Source organism: Motacilla alba, chromosome 2, assembly GCF_015832195.1.
Source record: "Motacilla alba alba isolate MOTALB_02 chromosome 2, Motacilla_alba_V1.0_pri, whole genome shotgun sequence".
Lineage (NCBI taxonomy): Eukaryota > Metazoa > Chordata > Aves > Passeriformes > Motacillidae > Motacilla > Motacilla alba.
In genome coordinates, this window is record NC_052017.1 from 150,556,523 (window position 1) to 150,579,557 (window position 23,035).

At 46.3% G+C, this 23,035-nt stretch overlaps 1 protein-coding gene across 2 annotated transcripts in view; it reads right to left on the reverse strand.

Annotated features, from left to right (window-relative positions):
• The window catches only part of ZC3H3 (zinc finger CCCH-type containing 3), a 127,611-nt gene that overhangs the window by 34,959 nt on the left and 69,617 nt on the right, over positions 1-23,035 (reverse strand). For both annotated transcript variants that reach the window (XM_038127143.1, XM_038127144.1), the window contains exon 5: positions 7,375-7,568. In XM_038127143.1, the coding sequence (XP_037983071.1) occupies positions 7,375-7,568 (194 nt within the window). The remainder of the gene's footprint in view (positions 1-7,374; positions 7,569-23,035) is intronic.

Here is a 23,035-nt window from a genome sequence, read left to right on the forward strand (position 1 = left end):
ACAGCCTCAAGGCTCAAGGTCCTTCTCCTCCAGGGAAAGGTTAGCAGAGATTTCCCCTGGCAGCCCAGGAACTGCATTGAGGAGCGACACTCAGTTCTTTCCAGCATTCCTACATGGATATCAGGATGTTCCCATCCAAACCAACACTCCAGCTCAGCACCCCATCACCCAAGAGCCAAACAAACACCTCGAAAACAACATTCCAAATATTCCTTTGGGTTAAAAATTGGCTGCAAATATCACAGTTAATTATCACCTGCTTAATTATTTAGGAGGGACTTTATTGCTCCAAGGCACAGCCCAAGGATCAGGACTTCATCTCATGGAAAGGCCTGTTGGAGCATCTTATCCAATAATTACTTTTTAAATGGTGGAAAAGCTGTGAAAAACTGAAAAAAAAAAGGAGAAATCCAGAAAAGGGAGAAATCCAGAGTTAGGATGAGCCAGGACCAAGGGATGATGGGCAAGAGGGTGAGAACACTGTTAGAATGACGAGTATTGAGTATCAAGCCCATTGCTTCCCATCTACTTCCACAATCCCCAGTCAAGGATAATTTGTGGAAATCTTCCCCATGGAGGGAAAAAAATCAGTAGAAAACTGAAATAGGCAGAAAAAAGGGAAGAAATTCAGAGTTGGGGTGTGGTACGGCCAAGGGATGGGCAAGAGGGGGGGAACATTGTTGGAATGATGACCGTTGAGTAACAATCCCCCTGCTTCCCATCTACTTCCACCATCCCAAGTCAAGGACAATTTATGGAAATCTTACACGCAGAGGGAACCAACCTGGGGTTTGCCTGGTTGGCAACAACAGGCAGGTGATCAGCTCTGCTGGCCAGTGCTCCAAATTTGGGATGAGCACAACAGGGTCATCCCATTTTCTGCTCACCAATCCCATGGTTTTGGAATTGTTCAGTACCTTATCCCTCCTGAGCTCAGTTCTCTGGCTAATTGAGTTCAATTCCTTGGGTTTGGGATTCCTCAATCTCTTATCCCTTTTGAGCTCAATTCTATGGCCCCTTGAATCTCAGTGCCTTGTCTTTGGGATTACTCAATTCCTTATATCCTTGGTCCCTTTCAAGCTCAATCCCTTAGTTTTGGGATTCCTCAATCCCTTGGCCCCTTCCCCCTCAATTCCATGATTTTGGGATTGCTCAATCCTTTTTTATCCCTCAGGTGTCAGTATCACCACACAACCTCTCCTCAGCCTGTTCCCACACGACCTGGAAAAGGCTTCCTTAAACCACACTGGCTCCTTTAATAGTTTCCATTATCATCCCACCTCTCCCACCGCAGCCTCCTTTGGAAAGAGCCGAGCGATTCATTTTCCAAGTCTCTCCTTGGCTTTATTGCTGAACCGAAAGTTTTGAGGCTGCACTTGGGAAAATTTATTTCTTTAATTATTATTCATTTAAGTGGGTTCCGCGGATTTCGAGGATCAGCACTCGCAGCTGCTGGGGGTCATTTATTTCCCTCACCGGACAGCACAAGTCCTCATTCCGGAGAAGACAACAGAAAAAGAAGGGATGAGCTGCCTCTAAACAGGCAGAGATTTTCCCATTTTCCTGCCCAGCTGTCCCCACATTCCATGGGTGTCCCTGAGTCAGGTGGTCACAAGTGTTTTATTAACAAAGCAACTTTAATTAATGAATCAGCTTCAATTAATGAAGCAGCTCCATGTTGTATGAGCAAATGTGGGCCAGGAGCAGGATGTGATCCCTGCAATTCCAGAGTTGAGGAATTGAGCTCATAAAGTGAAAGGGATTGAGCAATCCCAAAGCCAAGACATTGAGATTGAAGGAGCCAAAGGATCGAGCTCCAGAGGGATAAAAGGACTGAACAATCCCAAAATCAAGGGATTGAGAGTGAAGAGGCCAAAGGGACTGAGCTCAAAGGGGCTGAGGGATTGAACAATTCCAAAATCAAGGGATTGAGATAAAAGGGGCCAAGAGATCCCACAATCCCAAAGACAAGGCACTAACGCTGAGGGGGCCATGGAGCTGATCTGAAAAAGATTAAGGGATTGAGGAATCCCAAAAACAAGGGATTGAGTTTAAAGAAATTGAGGGACTGAGCTCAAAGACACAGAACAATTCCACAAACAAGGGATTGAGATTGAAGGGGCCAAGGGATCCTTTAATCCCAAAGACAAGGGAGGCATTGAGATTGAAGGTGTAAAGGAATTGAGCTCAAAAGGGGTAAGGGATTGAAGAACCCCAAAATCATGGGATTGAGATTGAAAGGATTTCCCAATCCCAAAGAAAAAGCCTTGCGATTGAAGGGGCCATGAAACTGAGCTCAAAAGGGGCCAGGGGATTGAGCAACCCCAGAGAGAAAGAACTAATCTGAAAAGAGGAAAGAACTGAGGAATCCCAAAGGCAAAGGATTGGGTAAAAAAGGGGCCATGGGATTGAGATCAAAAGGGGCCAAGGGATCCCGTAATTCCAAAGAAAAAGCACTGAGATTGAGGGAGCCAGGGAAGCGAGGTCAGAAGAGGTAAGGGATTGAGCAATCCCAAAACCAAGGGAATGGCTTCCAAAGAGGACAAGGGATTTAAATCAAGATGGGTAAGGGACAGAGCAAGGCCAAAACTAAGAGAATTGAGACTGAAGTGTCTGAGGGATAAAGCAATCCCAAAACAAGGGACTGATCCTGGAGAAGTCAAGGAATTGAGATCAAAAAGAGGCAAGAGACTGAGCAATCCCAAACCCAAGGAATTCACCTCAAAGGGAGAGAGCACAAAGGGATCCCAGTACCAGCAACACCAAAACCAGTGGAAACCTGAGGAAAGCAACATTCCAAACTTCCCTGCTCTCACACCTTGGTGCATTGCATTGGTCTCTCTCCACTGAAGTCCTCCTTATCCCTCCAGTATGATCCCAACACACTCAAGGTGTGTTGAAGACAGAAGAAATTTCATGATGGTCAAAAAAGAAGCTTGGGATGTTCCCATGGACATGGGGAAAAGACAAAGCCTGGCACACCAGAGCAAATCCTCCCTAATTCCTCTTAAAATTAAAAGCAGAGACAGATGATGGGTGGTGGAAACATTCCAGTCCTGAATCCCTCTTTTCCTTCTGTAAAAAGGAGGGGCTCCGAGGAAGGAGCAGCATTCCCGCAAGCGCTGGGCCAACGGCAGCGCTGAGCATTTCACCATCCTTGAAAAAGCTGGAAGCACATTTCCGTGACATTCAGCACTTCCAAAATTAGTTGGTAAACAGGGAGGCCAGAGAGCACTTTCTTCCAGCTCTGTGGAGATTTCTGAGTGTGAAGCTCGCCCACTGCAGCCCAAATCGTGTTCAGGAGCATCCATCACCTGTCCCCAGCCTGATCCAGGGGAGGAGGGAGCCCAGAGATGCTCCAAGGGATGGAGCCCCTCTGCTCTGGAGCCAGGCTGGGAGAGCTGGGAATGTCCAGATTGGAGCAGAGAAGGCTCTGGGGAGGACTTAGAGCTCCTTCCAGTGCCTAAAAGAGCTCCAGGAGAGCTGGAGAGGGACTTGGGACAAGGGATGGAGGGACAGGACACAGGAAATGGCTTCCCACTGCCAGAGGGCAGGAATAGATGGGATATTGGGAAGAAATCCTTCCCTGTGAGGATGATGAGGCCCTGGCACAGGTTGCCCAGAGAAGCTGAGGTTGTCTCATCCCTGGAAGCATCCAAGGCCAGGTTGTGTGGGGCTTGGATCAACTTGGGATAGTGGAAGGTATCTCTGCCCATGGCAGAGTGTTGGAATGAAGATTATCTTTAAGCTCCTTTTTAACCCAAACTATTCCATGATTCCATGACCTTCCATCTCGCCAGCTGATCACCTTTGCAGCAGAGAGGGGAAACTGAGGCAGGAGGGGATGTTACACAGCAGGATGAAGACAGTAAGTGCATCCGGATGCAGGGAAAATCCCCCCCAGTTCTGGAAGGCTGTTTTAATTAATAATTTACTTCTCTGGGATCAGAGCCACCATCACAATGTGTGGGAGATGCCTCAGCTTGGGAGGACTAAAAACTCCACTGAAGTCTGCACCTTTGGGAGCTCAGCAATCCTGGGTATCTCCAAGGCTCTGGAATCTATGGTCATGGAGAAAATTCGAAAACCCCAATAAATAAAATCACGTTCTTCAATGGGCCGGATGTCACCTCTGGAGTCCCCAAAGCCACCAGCCTTTCTCCAAACAAGAGCTAAAACCTCAGCACGAAGAAATCATGCAGGTGAGGATTTGCCCATGGAAAATTAGCCTGGACATTTGGAAAACCCTGCTGGAGCCAGCCCCAGCTCATGGAGTGCAATTCCTCTCTCTGCAGCGGCGGCGGCTCGTGCAGAGATTGGGGTCAGGGCTGGTTTCCGGACAATGTCAAACCTTAATTTGCTTTCTGCTGCTTTCAATCTTGTATTTCCCCTTCTGTATTTCTTTGTGAAACTCTACATCACCCAGGACCTTTTGCTTCTCCCCCTGATTTCATGGAAATTCCTCAAGAGTCTGGAAAACGCTTTAGCAGCTGGAGAAAGAAATGAAGGAAAGATTCCTTGTGAGCAGAGAAACCTAATTATTCTGCGTGTTTAATTAATTGCCACATAGCCAATGCTTTCCACACCATCCCAATGCCGATTTTCCAAGACTTCTGCAAAGTGAAAAAATACATGGGTGGCGAAATACCAGTTATCCCAAAGGGAAAGAGCCTTTCCATGTGTGATTCCACATCTTTTTCTTGCACAGGGATGAGCACAGAGTGTTTAAGCTCTGGGTTTTCTTCTCCATCCTTCCCCAACTAATTAGTTATGCCACATGCAAGATCCCTATCAGGCTGGAAAGGCAAAAAAAAAAAAGTCTTTTTATTTCTGTATTTTATTTGCAGTTTTCCACTGACACATGTGGAAGGTGCAGAAATCCTTTGGGAGCAGAGCCACACATGGGATGAGAGCAAAATTCTCAGCAGCTGCAAAGGCTGTGGTGATGCTGTGGTTGCTTCAGGGAGCCTTTTATTGTTCAAACTACCTCCAAAAATTTTTCCTGGGATTGCCGTGACACTTTCCTTGTCCCCAAGCCATGTGCCCTCCTCGTCTCTCCAGCCCCAACAAAACCAATTCCAGAAGAGCCATGGAAAACTGCTCTTCCCATTGCTCCTGGTAGCCTCAGGATTGATCCCAATACAGCACAGGGATGCAGAAAGCGCATCCTCAGGATCAAATCTTAAGTCACTAGCAGCATCCATCAATAAATCACTTGGGAATGCTACGATGGTGTGGATGGATCAGCCCCAGCGCCCGGCATCAGATTTTGTACTGTAGAGATAAAACCCCAACCCTATAAATCCTGGGAAAGAGCAGAATTATAACCCACTGGAAGTAAACTCCAAGCTATTAAACTGTCAGGAGCATTTCCCGTCTCTCCGCTATTCCAAACACACGGTGCCTGGCACTGAGAGGGAAAAGGAAAAGCCGTTTTTTTCCATCTTTTAAATAAACTTTGTCAAGTGTTGAAAACACAGAGCGTTGAGCAAACGTTCGCAGCCGATGAGAACACACAAATCTTCCGCCCTGCCAGGCCCAGTTATCCTAAGGCAAGAGGAATCTGTGGAATCCATCCTCGGGAAGGAGGATGAATTATGGGGAGAGATGAAAGATGACATGAAAATACTGATTCACAGCAGTTCCTCGAGTTTTGTGGTTACAAAGCCAGCGTGCTATGTGGAAGGGGGAAAGAGGCAACAGCAAAATAAGGAACACCTTCAAAATAATAATTAGATGGGATTGTATTTATGAGGGAATAACCTTGGAAGGGATATCCCTCCCTAAGTGGGACTAATTAAACTCAATTTTCTGAACTGAGACCTCACTAGAAGATGTGGTTTCAGTGAGAAAGGAAAAATGGGGGCATCACATCTCTTCCATGCCCTGTCACCACAAAAGCCCCCAGGAACCGCCCCCAGAAGCAATTCCAAGGCCTGAATCTGCAGAAATCCTCCCATCATACATTTGGCTTAATCCCTCTTCTAGAAATTTGCCTCTAAGTTGGTGTTTCTCTGCTTGGTCCCAATCCAGTGATGGATATTCATAGCCAGGTTGAATCCATCAGCCTTTGCTGAGTTGCCCAAATGAGACTTTGCTTATTTGTCTATTTCCAGACAAATTTAGAAACTTCCTCGCACTTGGATAATTAAAAAAATTCACCTTCTTGCTGGCAGGCAGGACCTTTTCCACACATGTCCTCCCCAAAAAGAAGTTCATGAAGCTTGTTCTTAAAAAAAAAAAATCTTTAAAATAATGGAGATTTTAGAGCCAAATGAGTCCAGCATTTCATCATCATTGTCCTTGGAAAGTTCTCCCACCAGTTTAAGCCCCTTGGGTTTTGTTTGCTCCACCTGGCAATGGAAAGATCCTTCCTTTGCTTGGCATCTCCAGATCTTCCCCTTCTCCAGTCCTTCCAGCCATCACTTCTCCCCAGGACTCTTCCTAGTGGTCCAACTCTGTCCTGAAATCCATCCCCTGCACCATCCAAAACCAGCCCTGTCCATGTCCTGGGTTTCACCTCCTTTCTTCCCTTCCTGTAGGATATCTTCTGCTTTTTGTGATATCTTCAACGCCTAGAGATGGTGCTTAAGGCAGAACCACCCTCAAGCTGGTTTTGTGCAGCAAATTATCCTGATCCAGAGACTGGAAAATCCCAGTACCAGTAGCAAAGCTCTTGGAAAAAAATCCAAAGTTTTTTTCTACAAACCCCTGAGCTGCTTTATGGCCACTTTTTCTGAGTCTCCAAACTCTGATCCACCTTCTCCAGTTTAACTATCCCTAAAAATTCTCAATAAATAGTTAGGGCGCAAAAATATTTGAGACCAAGAAGAAATTTTTAAAATATTTTAAACACAGTTAAAATCTGCTCTTTTTTAAGAGTCACACTTGAGGCGTCAAACACAGGACATGCTGAAACACAGATTTAATAAAAGCCATGATGTAAAGCTGGGAATTCATCACAAGGGGGGCATCATTCCATGGTTTTCTGCAGAATGATCTTCCCAAATTCTTAGGTCAATATTGAACGTAATTTGATGAGCATCTCAAGCACATTCAACTTTGTGGTGCTGTTTGAAGTTATCCAAGACTTTGCTTGTTAAACCAAGTTTAATGGCGCATCTCCACAAGCCTGAACTAAGTCTGGCTTAAGAAAACCTCCATTCTCCTAAACTTTTAATTTCTCCAACATTATTTCCCCTTCGGAGATACTATAAAGCAAGAACAGCACTTGGCACCATGGGATGTCCACCACCTTCACATCCGGAATTCTATGAGGCCAGAGGACGAATCGCAACCCACAGGCTGGGAATAAACAACTAAAAACCGAATTCAATGGATTTTGGACATGAACTGGGACAAATTCCTGCTCACCTGCTCTGATGGGAGTTTTGGTGCTCAGGTCCCTGGCCCGGACAGGGCTGCTGGAAGTTTTGGAGAGTTTGTTGGCTGACACCCGGTACATGACACCACCGATGCAGCGGAAGCCTTTGTTCCTCCAGCGCTGTTGGACGAGCTGGGATTTGCCACCTTGCAGTGAGGCTCGGGTTTGGTTTAACAATGGGGATCTGCAGGAAAAATAAAGTTAAAGTCAGCTCAAATTTGGGAAAATGTCACAAGGAGGTGTTACTTCATGAGCAAACCATGGGATCGGAGACTCATGGAATGGTTTGGGTTCAAAGGGATCTTCAAGATCATGTCATTCCAACCCCACTTCCAAGGGCAGGGACAGCTTCCTCTAGAATGGAGGGGGTGTATGGAAGAACCAGGGATGTTCTTGCTGTTGATAGAAGAAAAGCTCTGATTCCTCACGACTGACACCAAAAAAATGACCTTCAGGGACTCTACCCCAACTTCTCCCACCCCTGCTTGCAAATCCAGCCCCAGCAGAAACAAGGAAATGTGGATGCAATATCATGAGAGAATCAGCAAGGCGGGACCTTCACTGAGCTTAACCAAGTTTTATGGAGCTCTACAAACTTTGACATCCCTGGAAGTACATCAAAGCCAGGTGGGATGGGACTCTGAGCAACCTGATCCAGTGGGTGGCATCCCTGTCCATGGCAGAGGTTTGGGACTAGATGGTCTTTAAGGTCCGTTCCAACCCAAAACATTCCCTGAGTCTGTATTTTTGGTATTGTTATTCCTATTACAAATCAGATACCACAACTTTAATATTTTTATTCTGCCCCCAAATCTGGCTCTTGGAAGGATTTTCCTCAATCCCTGCATGGGAGAAATCACCCAAGAGCATTTCCATCCCTCACCTGTCACCTGGAACTGACACTGGACCTCAGCAGGGCCTAGAGGGTGGGGCTGAGGACCTGTTCCCACCTCCTTAACTCTCCCTAAATTCACTAACCCTTTATTGAGGCAGCGGGATGGAGATGGATCGGGAATTGTGATCCAGTTACTGTTGCCCATAACATTATTCTGAAGGACCAGTAAGTTCTGAAGTAACACCTGAGCGATAAATGTCACAGAATCCCAAAATCTTTTAGGTCTGAAAAGACCTCCAAGGCTATGAAGTCCAACCTGTGACTGACCACCACTTTGTCAATTAGATCAGAGCACTGAGCGCCATGTCCAGGCATTCCTTCAGCACCTCCAGGGATGGGGACTCCATTCCACCTCGCTGGACAGTTCATCCCAATGTTTACCAACCCTTTCCATGAAGAAATTCCCTCTGATGTCCAAACTGAACCTTCGGCACAGCTTGAGGCCATTTCCTCTCATCCTGTTGCTGGTTGACAGGGAAAAGAGGCCAACCCCCACCTTGCCACATGTCCCAGAGAGGCTCCTCTGTCCCCCAAAATTTTGTCCACTCCATGACCTGGTACTCCCTGCACCATCCCACCTCCCTCCCGACTCACAGCGCAGCCTCCCAGCTCGTTCCTATCCATCCCCCATTATCCAAACAGAGCCACTGCAGCCAAATCAAATCTCCTCCAATATCAGTCGCCTTCCTCATTTAGAGCTAATCCAAACAGTAATTTGTTTATGCAAATTAGAGCTCTAATTTTGTATTAGCCCAAACTATGCTCATAATGCTATTAGCAGAACGTATATAAACCGCGCATTACCGGAGAATATCCGTAAATTAAGATCCCGCTATCCTATCAGCGGAATGCAAACCCCGATGAGCATTTCCTTTAAATGAACATGTGCTCCAAAGAAAAAGAGAGCTGGAAAATGGAATAGTTACATTTCCTAATGCTGAGCGTGACAGCCTATTCATTCCGGAGGGCTGTTGCCACTGGCTACCGAGCTCGGAAAATTTGCTGCCTGATTTTTGTGGAAGGGGATGGGAATTCGATAAATTCCTCGTTTCAGTTCCCCCAGGGTTTCCTCCTCACGGGACTGCTCCGGAGAGGAGCATCACATCCTAGTGACTTGTAAAGGAGTCATGGAGGTGGCATCGTTGGGTGAAGGTGGCGATGGCATGAGGGACACTTGGGTCACTCATGGATCACGCAGCATATCCCAGAAAACTCCAGCAAGGCCAAGGATGCATCCAGCAGTGGCTGCAAGGCCTGAAGAAAGGTCTTGTGGCTGTATCAGGGCCAATAAAAATAATATCAAATATCAAACAGCTGGGAGGGTGACGGAGATGATTCTCACCCTCTACTCTGCTCTTCTGAGATCCCATCTGGAGTTTTGTGTCCAGCTCTGGGGTCCCAGCAGTAGAAGGATGTGGATCTGTTGGAGCAGATCCAGAGGAGGCCATGGAGATGCTCTGAGGGCTGGAGCCCCTTTGCTCTGGAGCCAGACTGGGAGAGCTGGGAATGTCCAGCCTGGAGAAGAGAAGGACCCAGGGAGACCTTGCTGTGCCTAAAGGGACTCCAGGAGAGCTGGAGAGAGACTGTGGAAAAGAGATGGAGTGCCAGGACACAGGGAATGGCTTCCCACTGCCAGAGGGCAGAATCAGATAAGATACTGGGAATTAATTCTTCCCTGGGAGGATGGTGAGGTGCTGGAATGAAGTTCCCAGAAAAGCTGCAGCTGGCCCATCCCTGGAAGTGTCCAAGGCCAAGCTGGACAGGGCTTGGAGCTCTGGGATAGTGGAGGGTGTCCCTGCCCATGGCTTCCATAGAACTGGATGAGCTTTAACCTTCCAACCCAACCCATTCCAGGATTCTAAGAAGGTATCGCAAAACACCACCATGGTTGTGACAAGACCCAATCCCAGCCCCATCCATCTCCTCCTCCTCCCAGAGATACATCCCTGGGAGGACCCCAGGACGCTCCATTCCTGCATTCACAGGCGCTGTAGTGCCAGTGGATTTGGGGCTCCTTTTTTCCCAGCTGAATCAGTCTCTTTAAGGACTTCTGTAATTCCATATATATTCCCTATATGTTATCTCTGGGTAATACATAGAGATATCCACACACGTCTATTTCCATATAGATACACACATAATTGAATATATATACCCCGAGTGTATTGAAATACAAGATCTATATATTATATAGAATAACAAATATTGATGCTTCCATACATAAATCTATATATTATCACCTGTATTCTCTGGGCCTCCTATATCCATCAATTATCTCCAGATATTATTGAATATATGCACTGAATGCATATATTGAATTATATATGTTCAATAACATATAGATATTTTCTATATATATATTCATTAATACTTAGAGATAATTTATATGAGGGCTAGATACCATTTTTATTCTTAGCATTTCATATTATTCATATATTATTGAATTACATTCATTCACTAATATATAGGTAATACATATAATATATAGATATTGTTTTCTATGTATTATACATTTCATATTTTCCTTAACTCTAGTAGAGGGGAGGGAAGAAGTCAGGGCTTCATCCAGCATTCCCCACTCTGGTTTGTAGGGAAAGGCTGGGATGTGACACAGCTCTGGAAGCAATCAGGGCATGGATATACAGATCTACAGATCTATAGATACACTATACATATATAAATATAAAAATAAAAATAAATATAAATATATAAAAACTATTTGCAGACATATATATACACATAGGATAAACATATTTAAATAAATATTTTATGTATTTAAAAGACATTGTATCTATATATCTATATATTATATGTAGATATATTCATATATATTAAAATATTCTATATCTATAGAGATACATTCAATATCTATTGAATATAGATTTACATGAATGCCCTAATAAATTTTATTATCACATAGACACACATATATGAGATAATACGTTAAATGAAACCTTTTTTGGCTCTAATGTCAATAAAACCCAACCCTCCCCAAACCCTGCACAGCCCCAGGGGCTGCTCACACCACCTAAGCCTGACTCACTGGTTTAAGCATCAGTTTAACACCCAGCTGGTTGAATCCCCAAAATCCTCAGGATATTTATTTTCCTGCCTTCCTGCTCTCAGATCACCAAAGTGGTCACACACCTCTCTCTTCTTTAGAATTCTTTAGGGATGGCAAAGCTCCAAAGTGAGGGAGCCTCCAAATGCAGACCTGGTATCAGAACATCCCCACTGAGGCAGGGAGTTGGAACAGGGTGATTTTTAAGGTTCCTTCCAATCCGTTCCACGAATCTATGATTTTTTTCAAGGATTTTGACAAACGACATCAAAACTCATCTCATTCCCCAAAGGGAGTGGGGCTGAACCTCCTCTAATTTAGAGTTGTTGTATTTTTGAGGGAGACAAGTGGCCTCTGGGTGGTCTCCAAGCAAAGCTTCTGCAGGACATCTGCTCAGGCTGCCAAAGTCCCGATGGCCATTGGACTGAAGCCATGGAACCATCCCAGAATTGTTTGGGTTGAAACACATCTTCAAAATCACCAAGTTCCAATCCCCCTCCACGGGCAGGGCCACCTTCCATTAGAACAGGTCACTCCAAGCCCCATTCAACCTGGCCTTGAACACTTTCAGGGATGGGGAGTCCCAACCAGGAGCTCAGTTTGAGCTCACTGGAGGTTTGGCTACCTCCATTTCCAACTTCTGGGTGGTGCAAATGCCCAAGCAGTGATGTCCCCTCATCCTTTTATATATATAAAGTAATACTTATTAGAGTATTTACTGTATTTATTATTAATTATATTAGGCAGGATATTTATTATATTACAGGAGCCTTAAGAAGTTTAAAATTTAAGGGAAATTATGTTTATATGGAAAAACTGCACCCACAGAGAAGAGCAGGGAGGGAACTAAACTTCCCAAACTTCACTTACAGGAACCCTTTATTTCCCCCTGAATCCAAGTTCTAGCTCCTAAGTGCTTGTGTGGCCCCAACACAGCCACCAGTGTGTGTGTCCCCCTCCCTCTTAGTGACATCCAAGCTGGTGGTGGCAGGGAAAAGCCACCGGCGAGGGCACAGAGCCGAACGCCCATCGCTTTTCATCGGCGGCGGGATCCCAGCTCTCCGTGGAATTGTCACCCTAATGGAAAGGACGGCCTTTGGAAATGAACTGTATTGACAAAAGAGGATAAAATTAACGAGATAATAGCCGGGCCAAGGACCTGAAGAATACACTGGGCCCCTCGACACGAGGGCCTTGTAATTCCCTTTCTGCCGCGCATCCCGCGGATCTAAAGAGTCCTCCCGTCCATCCACAAGGCCCCGCTCCGGCAGGAAATTTCATTAACGCTGGAAAATAGGAAAGGTATTAAGCGTGGATAATGAAGGCTAGAGTGTGAACAGTGCCTTAAGATAGTCTTCTTTCTAGCCTTTGTAATGGGAGGCATGAACTTTCCCTTCAAATCCATTTCTAATCCATTTGAAATACTACAGCAAATTATCTCCCCTTCAGCCCAAGAGCGGCCGGCCAATTTACTCCGAATAGAAGTGACAATGCTCCGGAATTTATCGCCATAACCTTGACTACACAAGGTTGAGGGTTGTCTTTCCCCCACCCCTAGGGTGGACAGTGGAAGAAAAATTTTTAATGAAGAGGGGGTGGAGGAACGACATAAAAATGTTTAAAAACGGCAGCGTAGCTGGCGCAGGTTCAACGTCGACTACGGGGAAAATCAGAGCCTGGAGCAACCTAGGCTAGTGGAAGGTGTCCCTTTCCATGGCAGAAGTTTGGACTAAATGATCTCTAAGGTCCCTTCCAACACAAAACATTCCATGATTCTGGAGCATGAGGTTCGGGCTCTTCCAGTGCATCTCTCGAAGCAGCAGCAACTTTGCCTCACTCAGAATATTTCATGCTGCTGCTTAGTAGGTGCTCGTGTTGACCAAGTCTGATTTCCCATGATTAAGCACCACCCAGCTGTGTCCTTCCGAGGATTCCAGAGGCATTTAGGTGGGAAAAGTTCTCCAAGATCATCCATTCCAACCATTCCCTCAGCACTGCCAAGGCCACCACTAAGCCACGTTCCAAAGTGCCACATCCACACAGAGGTTAAATTCCTACCGGGATGGGGATTCCACCACTGCTTTGGGCAGCCTGCCCAACCTTTCCATAAAAAAAGGGTCCCAACATCCAAACTAAACCCCTCGTGGAACAAACTGAGGCTGCTTCCTCTTTTCTTGTCCCTTGTTCCTTGGGAACAGATCCTGAACCCCACCTGGATGCACCATCCTGTCAGGGAGTTGTGGAGAGCCAGAAGGTCCCCCCTGAGCCTCCTTTTCTCCAGGCTGAGCCTCACCAGATCCCTCAGCCACTCCTGGTGCTCCAGGCCTGTCCCCAGCTCCATTCCCTTCTCAGAATGGAGCTCCAAACCTGCTCAGAATGGACTAAAACCAACAAAATTTCAGCCAGGAGCTAGCAAGTCATCCTGGGAAAATAAATTCCCTCTTCAAAGAATCTATATTTAAGATTATTATATTATATATTAATCTAAATAAAAAGAAAAAAAAAGGGGAGATTTCCAAGCCAACACGGAAAACTAAGCTTAAAAACAAGGATGAGTCACTCCAGCCTGCTCATCAACACAAGACCACGTGATCCAAAAACCCCACCCAAACCCCTGAAAAAATTCCCCTATACTTGAAATGTAACATTTTTAGAGTATTTGATGTCTCTAAGTTAAACACAACCCCACGAGCAGAGCAGGAACATCCCAGCGGCGTTTCCAGCCGGCTGAAACGGAGAGGATTTCCTGGCACTGGCGGCGATACAAGTGGCTCTTAAAGAATGGTTTTCTTTTACTACTGGATTTCTTCTTTGGGCTTAGCTTTTTCTTTTTTTTTTTTTTTTAAAGTAATCCTTACATAGTCAGAAATCACATTTGCATGCTGGCATTTGAATCCCGAGGAAAGAGCGGATCATTGCGGGGGCAATGGTTATGGAAAGCAACAGGGAGAGAGGTGAGGAAGGAGGGAACTCGTCTGCCACAAGCCTGGAAGATGGCAATGAAAAATCCTCATTCAGGAGAAAAAAAAACAACAAAAAATCACATTTTCCTCAGTCATTCATCATTCCTTAGCAAACAACACAGGATTTAGGGCTAGAAATGCTCCTCAAACATAGCAGGAATGCTCCAAGGCACCCCTTGGAAGCTTCTCCATCTCCTAGCCTCACCCATTAGATCCCTGAATACCCCAAACCTACAGCTAAAAGCAAGTAATTCCACTAAAATGTTTGATTTATGGGATTTTTATCAACATTAATGTTTTCTCCTTAAAATAACAAAGGTCAAACCTCAAATAAACACTTTCTACATTAAGATTTAATTTACTTAAAGAACCTGGTTGGGATAATTCAAATCATTCAGTCCATTGTTGATGATATTTGAGGTTGGAAAAGTGATTGGAAATTAAAAATAGAAAGGGATATGTCTTTTCCCACATACATCCATAAATACAGAGGATCCATTAGTTTTAAATACACAGTGATGGGCAAAAACACATTAATTTACCCATAAACAATTCCCTCCTTTCAATAATTACTTCTAATTATGAAACAAACACTTAAAAAAAACCCCTATTTTAATTTGGTTCAATTGAATCTGAATTTACATTCAAATGCAGCTTAATGTTAATCTCGAGGAAAAAAAAATAATAATCCAGCCCAGATCTCATTTAGCATTTTCAAAACCTGGGAAAAATTATGAATTTCAATGAGCACCTATTAAGCTCCCTAATTACCTAAATAAAGACGTACCTTCTCAATAAATCCCCCCGACCTGGAAAGGAAAATAGTTGCAAATAAATGTAATGGTTATCAACCAATGAGAACAGAGATTCCTCCACAAAAAAACTCCAAAAATTCAGAAACATGGCATTACACTTGCAATGAAGTGTTGTGGAGGAGATTTTTGTGGTTTTCCCCAGTTTCCACATCCCAGAGAAGGATGTCTCTTGCCAATCCTTATGTAGATCGCATAACTTTTCAAATAATTCCACTTGGAAAGACCCAGATATCAACAAAATATCCTGATCTTGCAGCGGCTTCTCAAAGGGCTGCAAAAGTTACAGGCAACTTTGGGCTCAACTGAGAGGGAACATTCCACAAAATCATGGGATGGTTTGGGTGGGATGGGACCTTCAAGGTCACCCAGTTCCATCCCCTGCCATGAGCAGGGAACACCTTCCACTATCCCAGGTTGTTTCAAGCCCCATCCAACCTGGCCTTGGGCATTTCCAGGGATAGGACAACCACAGCTTCTCTGAGAATTCCATTCCAGCTCCTCCCCACTCTCAGAAAAATTTTTTCCCAATATCCCATCTATCCCTGCCCTCTGGAAGTGGGAAGCCATTCCCTGTGTCCTGTCCCTCCATTCCTTGTCCCAAGTCCCTCTCCAGCCCTCCTGGAGCCCCGTTAGACACTGGAAGGAGCTCCAAGGTCTCCCTGGATTCTTCCCTTCTCCAAGCTGGACATTCCCAGCTCTCCCAGCCTGGTTCCAGAGCAGAGGGGCTCCAGCCCTTGGAGCATCACCGTCACCTCCTCTGAATTTGCTCCAGCAGCTTCCCACTCCTCTGCTGGTTGACCCCAGAGCTGGAGGCAGCTCTGCAGGTGGGATCTGACCTGAGCAGGGTGAAGGGGCTGAAATTCCTCCCCTCCTGCCGCCCACGCTATGGGATGAATCCAGGACACAGAGAATTTTTGGGTTCCAGCACACGTGGATGAAGCACATTCCGTTTTTAACCAACCAACACCCCCAAATCCTTCTCAGGGCTGCTCTCAATCCATTCCCCATCCAGCCTGGGTGTTTCCTTGGGACTGTCCTATCCACTTGCAGGACCATGGCTTTGGCCTTCCCAAGGTTTGCACTGGCCCAGCCTGTAACAGTCCCTCTGGATGCCATCTCTTCCCTCAAATGTCATTATTCCCTCCCACTGGATTTATTGCCATTTTCCTCTGGCAGCCATTCAGCCCCATGCTGCCATTCTGTTCCATCTCTTCATTGTGTCCATGAAAAGCCAGAGCTCTAGAAGGCACTTGGGAGTGCTCCAGCTCCTGCAGGGATCATGGTCCCACTCGAAGCCAGAGAAAGCCCTGAAATCCTGCCAAAACCTTCCAAAAATCACAAGATCCAGTAACACCTCGAGGAGCTCAGAGCAGTGGGAGAAGAGAGCTCTTTTCCCTACTCCTCTTTCCTAAATCCCTACTATTGTTTGTAACCCAATTCATTCCTGCGGGAGATGGAGAGCCAGGATACAAACCCAGCTCCATGTGCCAAGCACGAAAAACAGGGAAAGAATTTGCCTTGTGACTGGCCGTGCCGAAGGATTGGTGTGGCAAGGTAAGGAGGGCAGGGATGGAACTGTCCTGGGAGAGCTGGGAATGTCCAACCTGGTGAAGAGAAGGCTCCAGGGAGACCTCAGAGCCTCTTCCAGAGCCTAATGGCGATCCAAGAGAGCTGGAGAGGGACTTGGGACAAGGGATGGAGTGACAAGGAATGGCTTCTCAGCGCCAGAGGGCAAGGAAATTTGGGATATTGGGAAGGAATTCTTGGCTGTGAGGGTGGGGAGGCCCTGGCACAGGGCCTTCACACAACCTTCTCTGGCACAGGTTGTCCAGAGAAGCTGTGGCTGTCTCATCCCTGGAAGTGTCCAAGGCCAGACTGGACAGGGTTTGGAGCAACCTGGGATAGTGGAAGGTGTCCCTGCCCATGGCAGGGGGTTGGGACCTTCAAGATGCCTTCCAACCTGAACAATTCTTTAAGCTCGTGACAGGGCCTCACCACACTCACAGGGATGAACTTTTCCCCAGTATCCCATCCAATCCTGCCTTCCTTCCTCCACCACTGCCCCGTTCCAGTGCTTGACAACCCTTTCCATGAAGAAATTCTCCCTGATATCCAAACTAAACCTCCCTTGGCACAACTTCAGGTCATTTCCTCTTGTCCTCCCCACTCCCTGACAGCCCAACTCCAAACCACCTCCTTGGTTTCCTTCCAGCCCTGGGCCTGATCCCACCCACAGCAAGCCACGGGAGGATCCTCGGAAACGATTCCAACTTCTCCAGCAAAGTTTGCGCTGTGAAAACACCTCCCTGGAGATGAGACAAAAGCCCCTCTGGAGAAGACAATTTCCCAACATAAAGCTGTTTTCAAGGTAGGTCAAGTCTCAGCCCAAACCCCCCTGCCAAGGTCCCGTTAAACCGCTTAGGCTGAGCCTGAGAATGGAAATGCTGACGGTCCCTAATACTCAGCTTTCCATCCCGCTGCTCTAATGCTGGCGGCGGATCAGTGATTACACCGGGAAGACCGGGAACTATTGTCCCGTTAATTAGATTCCTTTTACCCCCATTAGCTCAGGCGATTGGACAAAGTTCATTAGGGTTTAACTCTGATTAGCTGAAATGGAGCTCGTGGCGCTCCACGCAGGTGTTGCTGGATTCAGTGGCTCTGTTTGGGAAGCTCCAGGACCTGTGTCCACGTGGATTAATCCTTAATCCCTCCCAGACAGTGTCCTACCACCCTCAGTGATGGGCTAAAACCAGAGGGAAAGCGAGAGCAGCTCCTAGACCTTCCCCTGTCCTGGCACAGAAGTGATATTCCTCCCTCTGCTCATCCCTGTAAATCCCATTTCAGAGCTCTGGATGTGCTCCAAGCACTGGAATATCCCAGGAAGGCTAATTGCCGAGGATCATTCCAATGCTGCGTCTGTATCCCGACCCAAACGGTTCCAACTCTGAATATTTATCACAATAATCACTCAGACACAGAGCCAAATCCCACTGGAGGCTTTCCCTTCTGCCTGCTTTCCAAAAATACCTGGGATAATTGCTTTTTCCAAAGATATTTTCCCTTTAAATGCTCCTTTCCTCACACAGGAAACAGCAATAATACTATGAAGAGCCAGAACAGCTGATACATTTTAATTAAAGCAAATATCTCGGACAAGGAGCAGGATTCCATGGAAAAGTAGGAACAGCATGGAAGAGGTTAAGGAGTTCAGTGGCGCTGTGCTAAAGGGAATTATCTGCTGGGAAAACACCAGCTACTGCCTGCCTCTGGAAAACCCCATGCCCACAGCTTGGACTGAGGATGGATACACATCCACAGACGATGCATTTTGAAAACGAAATTTAAATTTGATTAATTAATTAAATTTTAAATTAAATTTAGCTACAAAGGCAGAGAAAACAGTGTATTAATGATTTTTTTTTTCCCTTAATGAATTGGTTTTCCTGACTTTATATTAAACTTAAGGAGTAAATAGGAAATTCAGATGTTGACTCCAAACTTGTTTCTCCAAACTTTAAGCATGTGGTTGTGTACCTGTCTGGTGGTCTCCTTACCATTTACAAGCTGATCCACAAAACAACTGGAACAGCGCTGTCAGGTCTGATTCCTTGGTGTGAATTCTCAGCATCCCTGTAATTCCATGATCCAGTAAATATTTTATATCAACACTGTCTACACCTGGATAAGTATATGGAATCATGGAATCATTTAGGTTGGAAAAGACCTCCAAGATCATCAAGTCCAACCTGTGACTGATCCCAAACTTGTCACCCAGACCAGAGAGCTGAGTGCCACATCCAGGCATTCCTTGAACACCTCCAGGGATGGGGACTCCACCACCTCCATGGGCAGCACATCCCAACACTTTCCATGAGGAAATTCCTCTTGATGTCCATCCTGAACCTCTCCTGGTGTAGTCTGAGGCCATTTCCTCTGGTCCTGTCCCTTGTTCCCTGGGAGCAGATTCCAACCCCCACTGGATCCACTTCATGTCAGGGAGCTGTGCAGAGCCAGCAGGTCCCTCCTGAGCTTCCTTTTCTCCAGGCTCAGCCCTCCCAGCTCCCTCAGGCTCTCCTGGTGCCCCAGATTCTTCCCAGCTCCATTCCCTTCCGTGAACACATTCCAGCCCTTCCATGTCTGTCTTGTGAGGGACCCAAAATTCCCGCCAGGACTGGAGGTGTCCCAGCACTGCCAGAAGAGGGGGATGGACACTTCCCTGGGCCGATGGACACAACATGACTGCTATAAGCCAGGTGCCACTGGCCTCCTTGCCCGCCTGGTCTCAGGTTTAGCCACTGCCACCAGCACCTCCAAGTCCATTTCCATCTCTCCAGCCCTTTATCCACAAGACTGGAGCATTCCATGGGGCTTGATCCAAGTGCTGGATCCAACACTTGGCTTTGTTGACCTTCACACCGCTGGACTCGGCCCATCCACCCAATTTCCATCCACATATAAAATACATAATTATCTATATTTTATAAATGTAGACATGCATAATTAATAAACATGGATCTATAAAAATTTGGATCTGCTTCCAAGAGAAAGAGGAATATAAAAAAAAAAAAAGGTCCAACACTTCTGAGCGCGTCAGTCCATCAGATACTCACCAGGAAGACATAAAGGAACTCAGCTCTGACTCGGAATATATGGAACGGATAAAAATGATTCAAAGGCCCCCATCAAGGGGCAGGGGGTTGGTTCTTTGTCCTAATTGCATCGCCTACATTCCAAAGGATATCGCTCCATTATTAAAGGGTCGGGACCATTTTATGTGCTCGCATCTCTTCAATTGGAATTTGGATCAATGGATGCATTACAAGCTTTGCCTTTAAGAGCCTAATAAACAACAAGATGGAAAGGAAAATTTGCTAGAAGATGACGCTTTTAAAAATCCATTTCCAGGGGAGAAAACGGAACGTGGTGAAGGGGGGTGCGACTGAACCAAAAAGCTGGAAATAAAGTTGAAAAGGTCAGGATAAACCTGAGAAAAAAAGGGAATTCTGTACCTCTGCCCCATTCAGATGAGACCCCTCCTGGAATTCTACATCCAGCCGTGGGGCTAACATCAGGAGAATGGGGAGCTGCTGGAGCAAATCCACAGGAGGCCATGGAGATGCTCCAAGGGATGGAGCCCCTCTGCTCTGGAGCCAGGCTGGGAGAGCTGGGAATGTCCAGCCTGGAGAAAAAAAGGATCCAGGGAGACCTCAGAGCCCCTTCCAGTACCTGAAGAGGCTCCAGGAGAGCTGGAGAGGGACTTGGAACAAAGGATGGAATGCCAGGACACAGGGAATGGCTTCCCACTGCCTGAGAGCAGGGTTAGATGGGATACTGGGAATAAATCCTTTCCTGTGAGGATGGTGAGACCCTGGCACAGGATGCCCAGAGAAGCTGTGGCTGCCCCATCCCTGGAAATGTTCAGGGGTGGGTTGGATGGGGCTTGGAACAACCTGGGATAGTGGAAGGTGTCCCTGCCTGCCCATGGCTGGGGTTTGGAATGGGATGATATTCCCTTCCAACCCAAACTATTCCATGATTTTATAATGTGGATGCTTTGTTGAGATAGATAACAGGCTACTTTTATAAAATAAATATAAATAAATAAGATAATTTATCAGTAGAGAAAATAAATGTGTCTATAAATAAAATAATAAGTAAAATAATAAATAAATTTAAAGCCCTGGCAGCATTTGCACTTCCAAACAGCCCAGAGATGCTTTTAATCAGGGATTGTGGGGGAAAATTTGGGCAAGGGTTGGGTTTTGTAGGATTTTGATGGCTCCATCAAAATTTGGCATATTGTGTTTAACATGTGTCCAAAGAAAAAACAAATTAATTCTTGCTCTCTCATTAAGTCCAAATTAGCCCTTCCCACACCAGACTCATACAGAGCTGTCTCCCTCTGCTGACACCAGACCCAGAGCAATCCCCAAACTCCCAAAAACCTCACAAAAATCTCCAGGACAACCAAAACACGGGGAAAACTTCCTAAATGAACCCAAAACTTGCCTCCAGCTCTCAGTACCGACCCAACCCTCCAGATGGTGGGATGCAACTTCCAAGGTGACTTCCTTGGCATCATCATTCCCCTCTTCCCATTTTCCCATGGAGAAGTGGATGGAAAAGGATTTTTATGATGCCCCAGGGCATCATTACGTGCTCTGGAACCCCTCTCACCAGCAGGCAGGTACCACCAGCACCTCAGTTCCCACTGAGGGTTTGGTCCTCATGAAGCTGCTCAGCCTCCACCCCCACCCCAGGACTCCCAAATTTCTCCATGTGGAGCATCTCCACTCCAATATGTCCACAGAAAATCCTAAATTGTCACCTTCTGAACCAAAGTTGGATCTAACACCTGACTGAAGGGAAAAAAGGAACAACCGACCAGATGAGCTTCTGAATTCATAAACAGTCAACCCCGGCACAAATGGATAAAGCAACAGCTGGAAGAGCTGGGAAGGTTTCTGGCATCCCATGCTACACAAAAACCAGAAAAACACTTTTCCTGGGACTCCTGAAGAGCAGGAGAAGTTGTGAAGTTCACCATTATCCAGAGCGTGGGGAAAAACACGCCCTCACAGCATTTATCCTGAGTTGATTTCCCTGCTTTTCACAGATGGGAAATAAAGGCAAAGCTTCCCCTGGGAAGAACATCACGGACAGCCACAAGCAGGGAATCTGCTGAGGGTTCTCCAGGAGCTGGGAGTTGGCCACCTCACCACATGCCCTGCACAGATTTCCATCCACATCATTAGGAAATGTCTTTTCCCCCCTTATCCAACCCCAAATAATCATCCTAGAAATCCCTGTGACAAGAGGACCATAAAAAACCACATCCCAGGTCGGGACTCCGGAGGGAAGAAATCAAATCCATGACTTCAACATTCTGGATCCCTGTAATCAACTAAACCACTAAAACTGATAAGACCCACTCTGGTGCTGTCCCAAAGATGGGCCATGAGCTGGGAATGGTGTGAATTGTGGGAATTGCTCATCCAACTGTCCACAACGGAGCCAACTGCAATCCAGCTGGACCCAAGACCAGCACCAATCCCATCCCACCGGCAGGGAGAGGACGGAAAGCAGAGCCTGGAGAAGAAGACAGCGAGATGGCCGTAATTTATACTCTCCTGCCTCTACTTTATGGCTTTCTTAATTCGGCTCCTGCTACTATTAATGTAGTTAATGTTGAGATTATATCTATTTTCTGGCGTCAGGCAGTGATTTATCCAAGCCATTTTTCCGGAGCCGGCTCCCACGCTGTTAAATCAAGCGACTGCCAATTAAGTGCTGACTGGGGAAGTGGATGCAATCTTAACAGAGATCTAACCACAAATTAATCCGAGCGTTCAAGTTCGCAAGGCCGAAGCGCTGAACCGTGCCGAGCTGGGAAAACAGAAAACAAAAACAACCCCCAAAACAATGGGAAAAAATAAAATCCACCACTGACTTGGAGAAGGAAAGAAGGAAGTCACCTTTCCCAGTGGGATGGTGCTCATCAGTCAGGCTTTGGGGGAAGGGGGGGGGTCATTGCTTTCAGGCCATAACCCAGCAATGAAAACCAGGCAGCAGGAGGAGCATGGATTGGGAATCCTACAGTGGGTTTGGAAATATCTATTTGGCAGACTAAAAGCGGGAATGGGAGCTCGTTGATCCACCAGCAACTCCAGGTATCCCAGAGTTCATGCCAGATCATGTTGTCTCCAGGTCTGTGGGAGAGTCCAACCACCTACCCAGAGTTAATTTTTGATGTGAAATCATCAGAAAGTCCTGGAATGGTTTGGGTTGCAAGAGACCTCAAAGATCATCTCATTCCACCCCCTCTGCCATGGGCAAAGATACCTTCCACTAGACCAGGTTGCTCTAAGCCTCATCCAACCTGATCCTGTACACTTCCAGGGATGGGACAGCCAA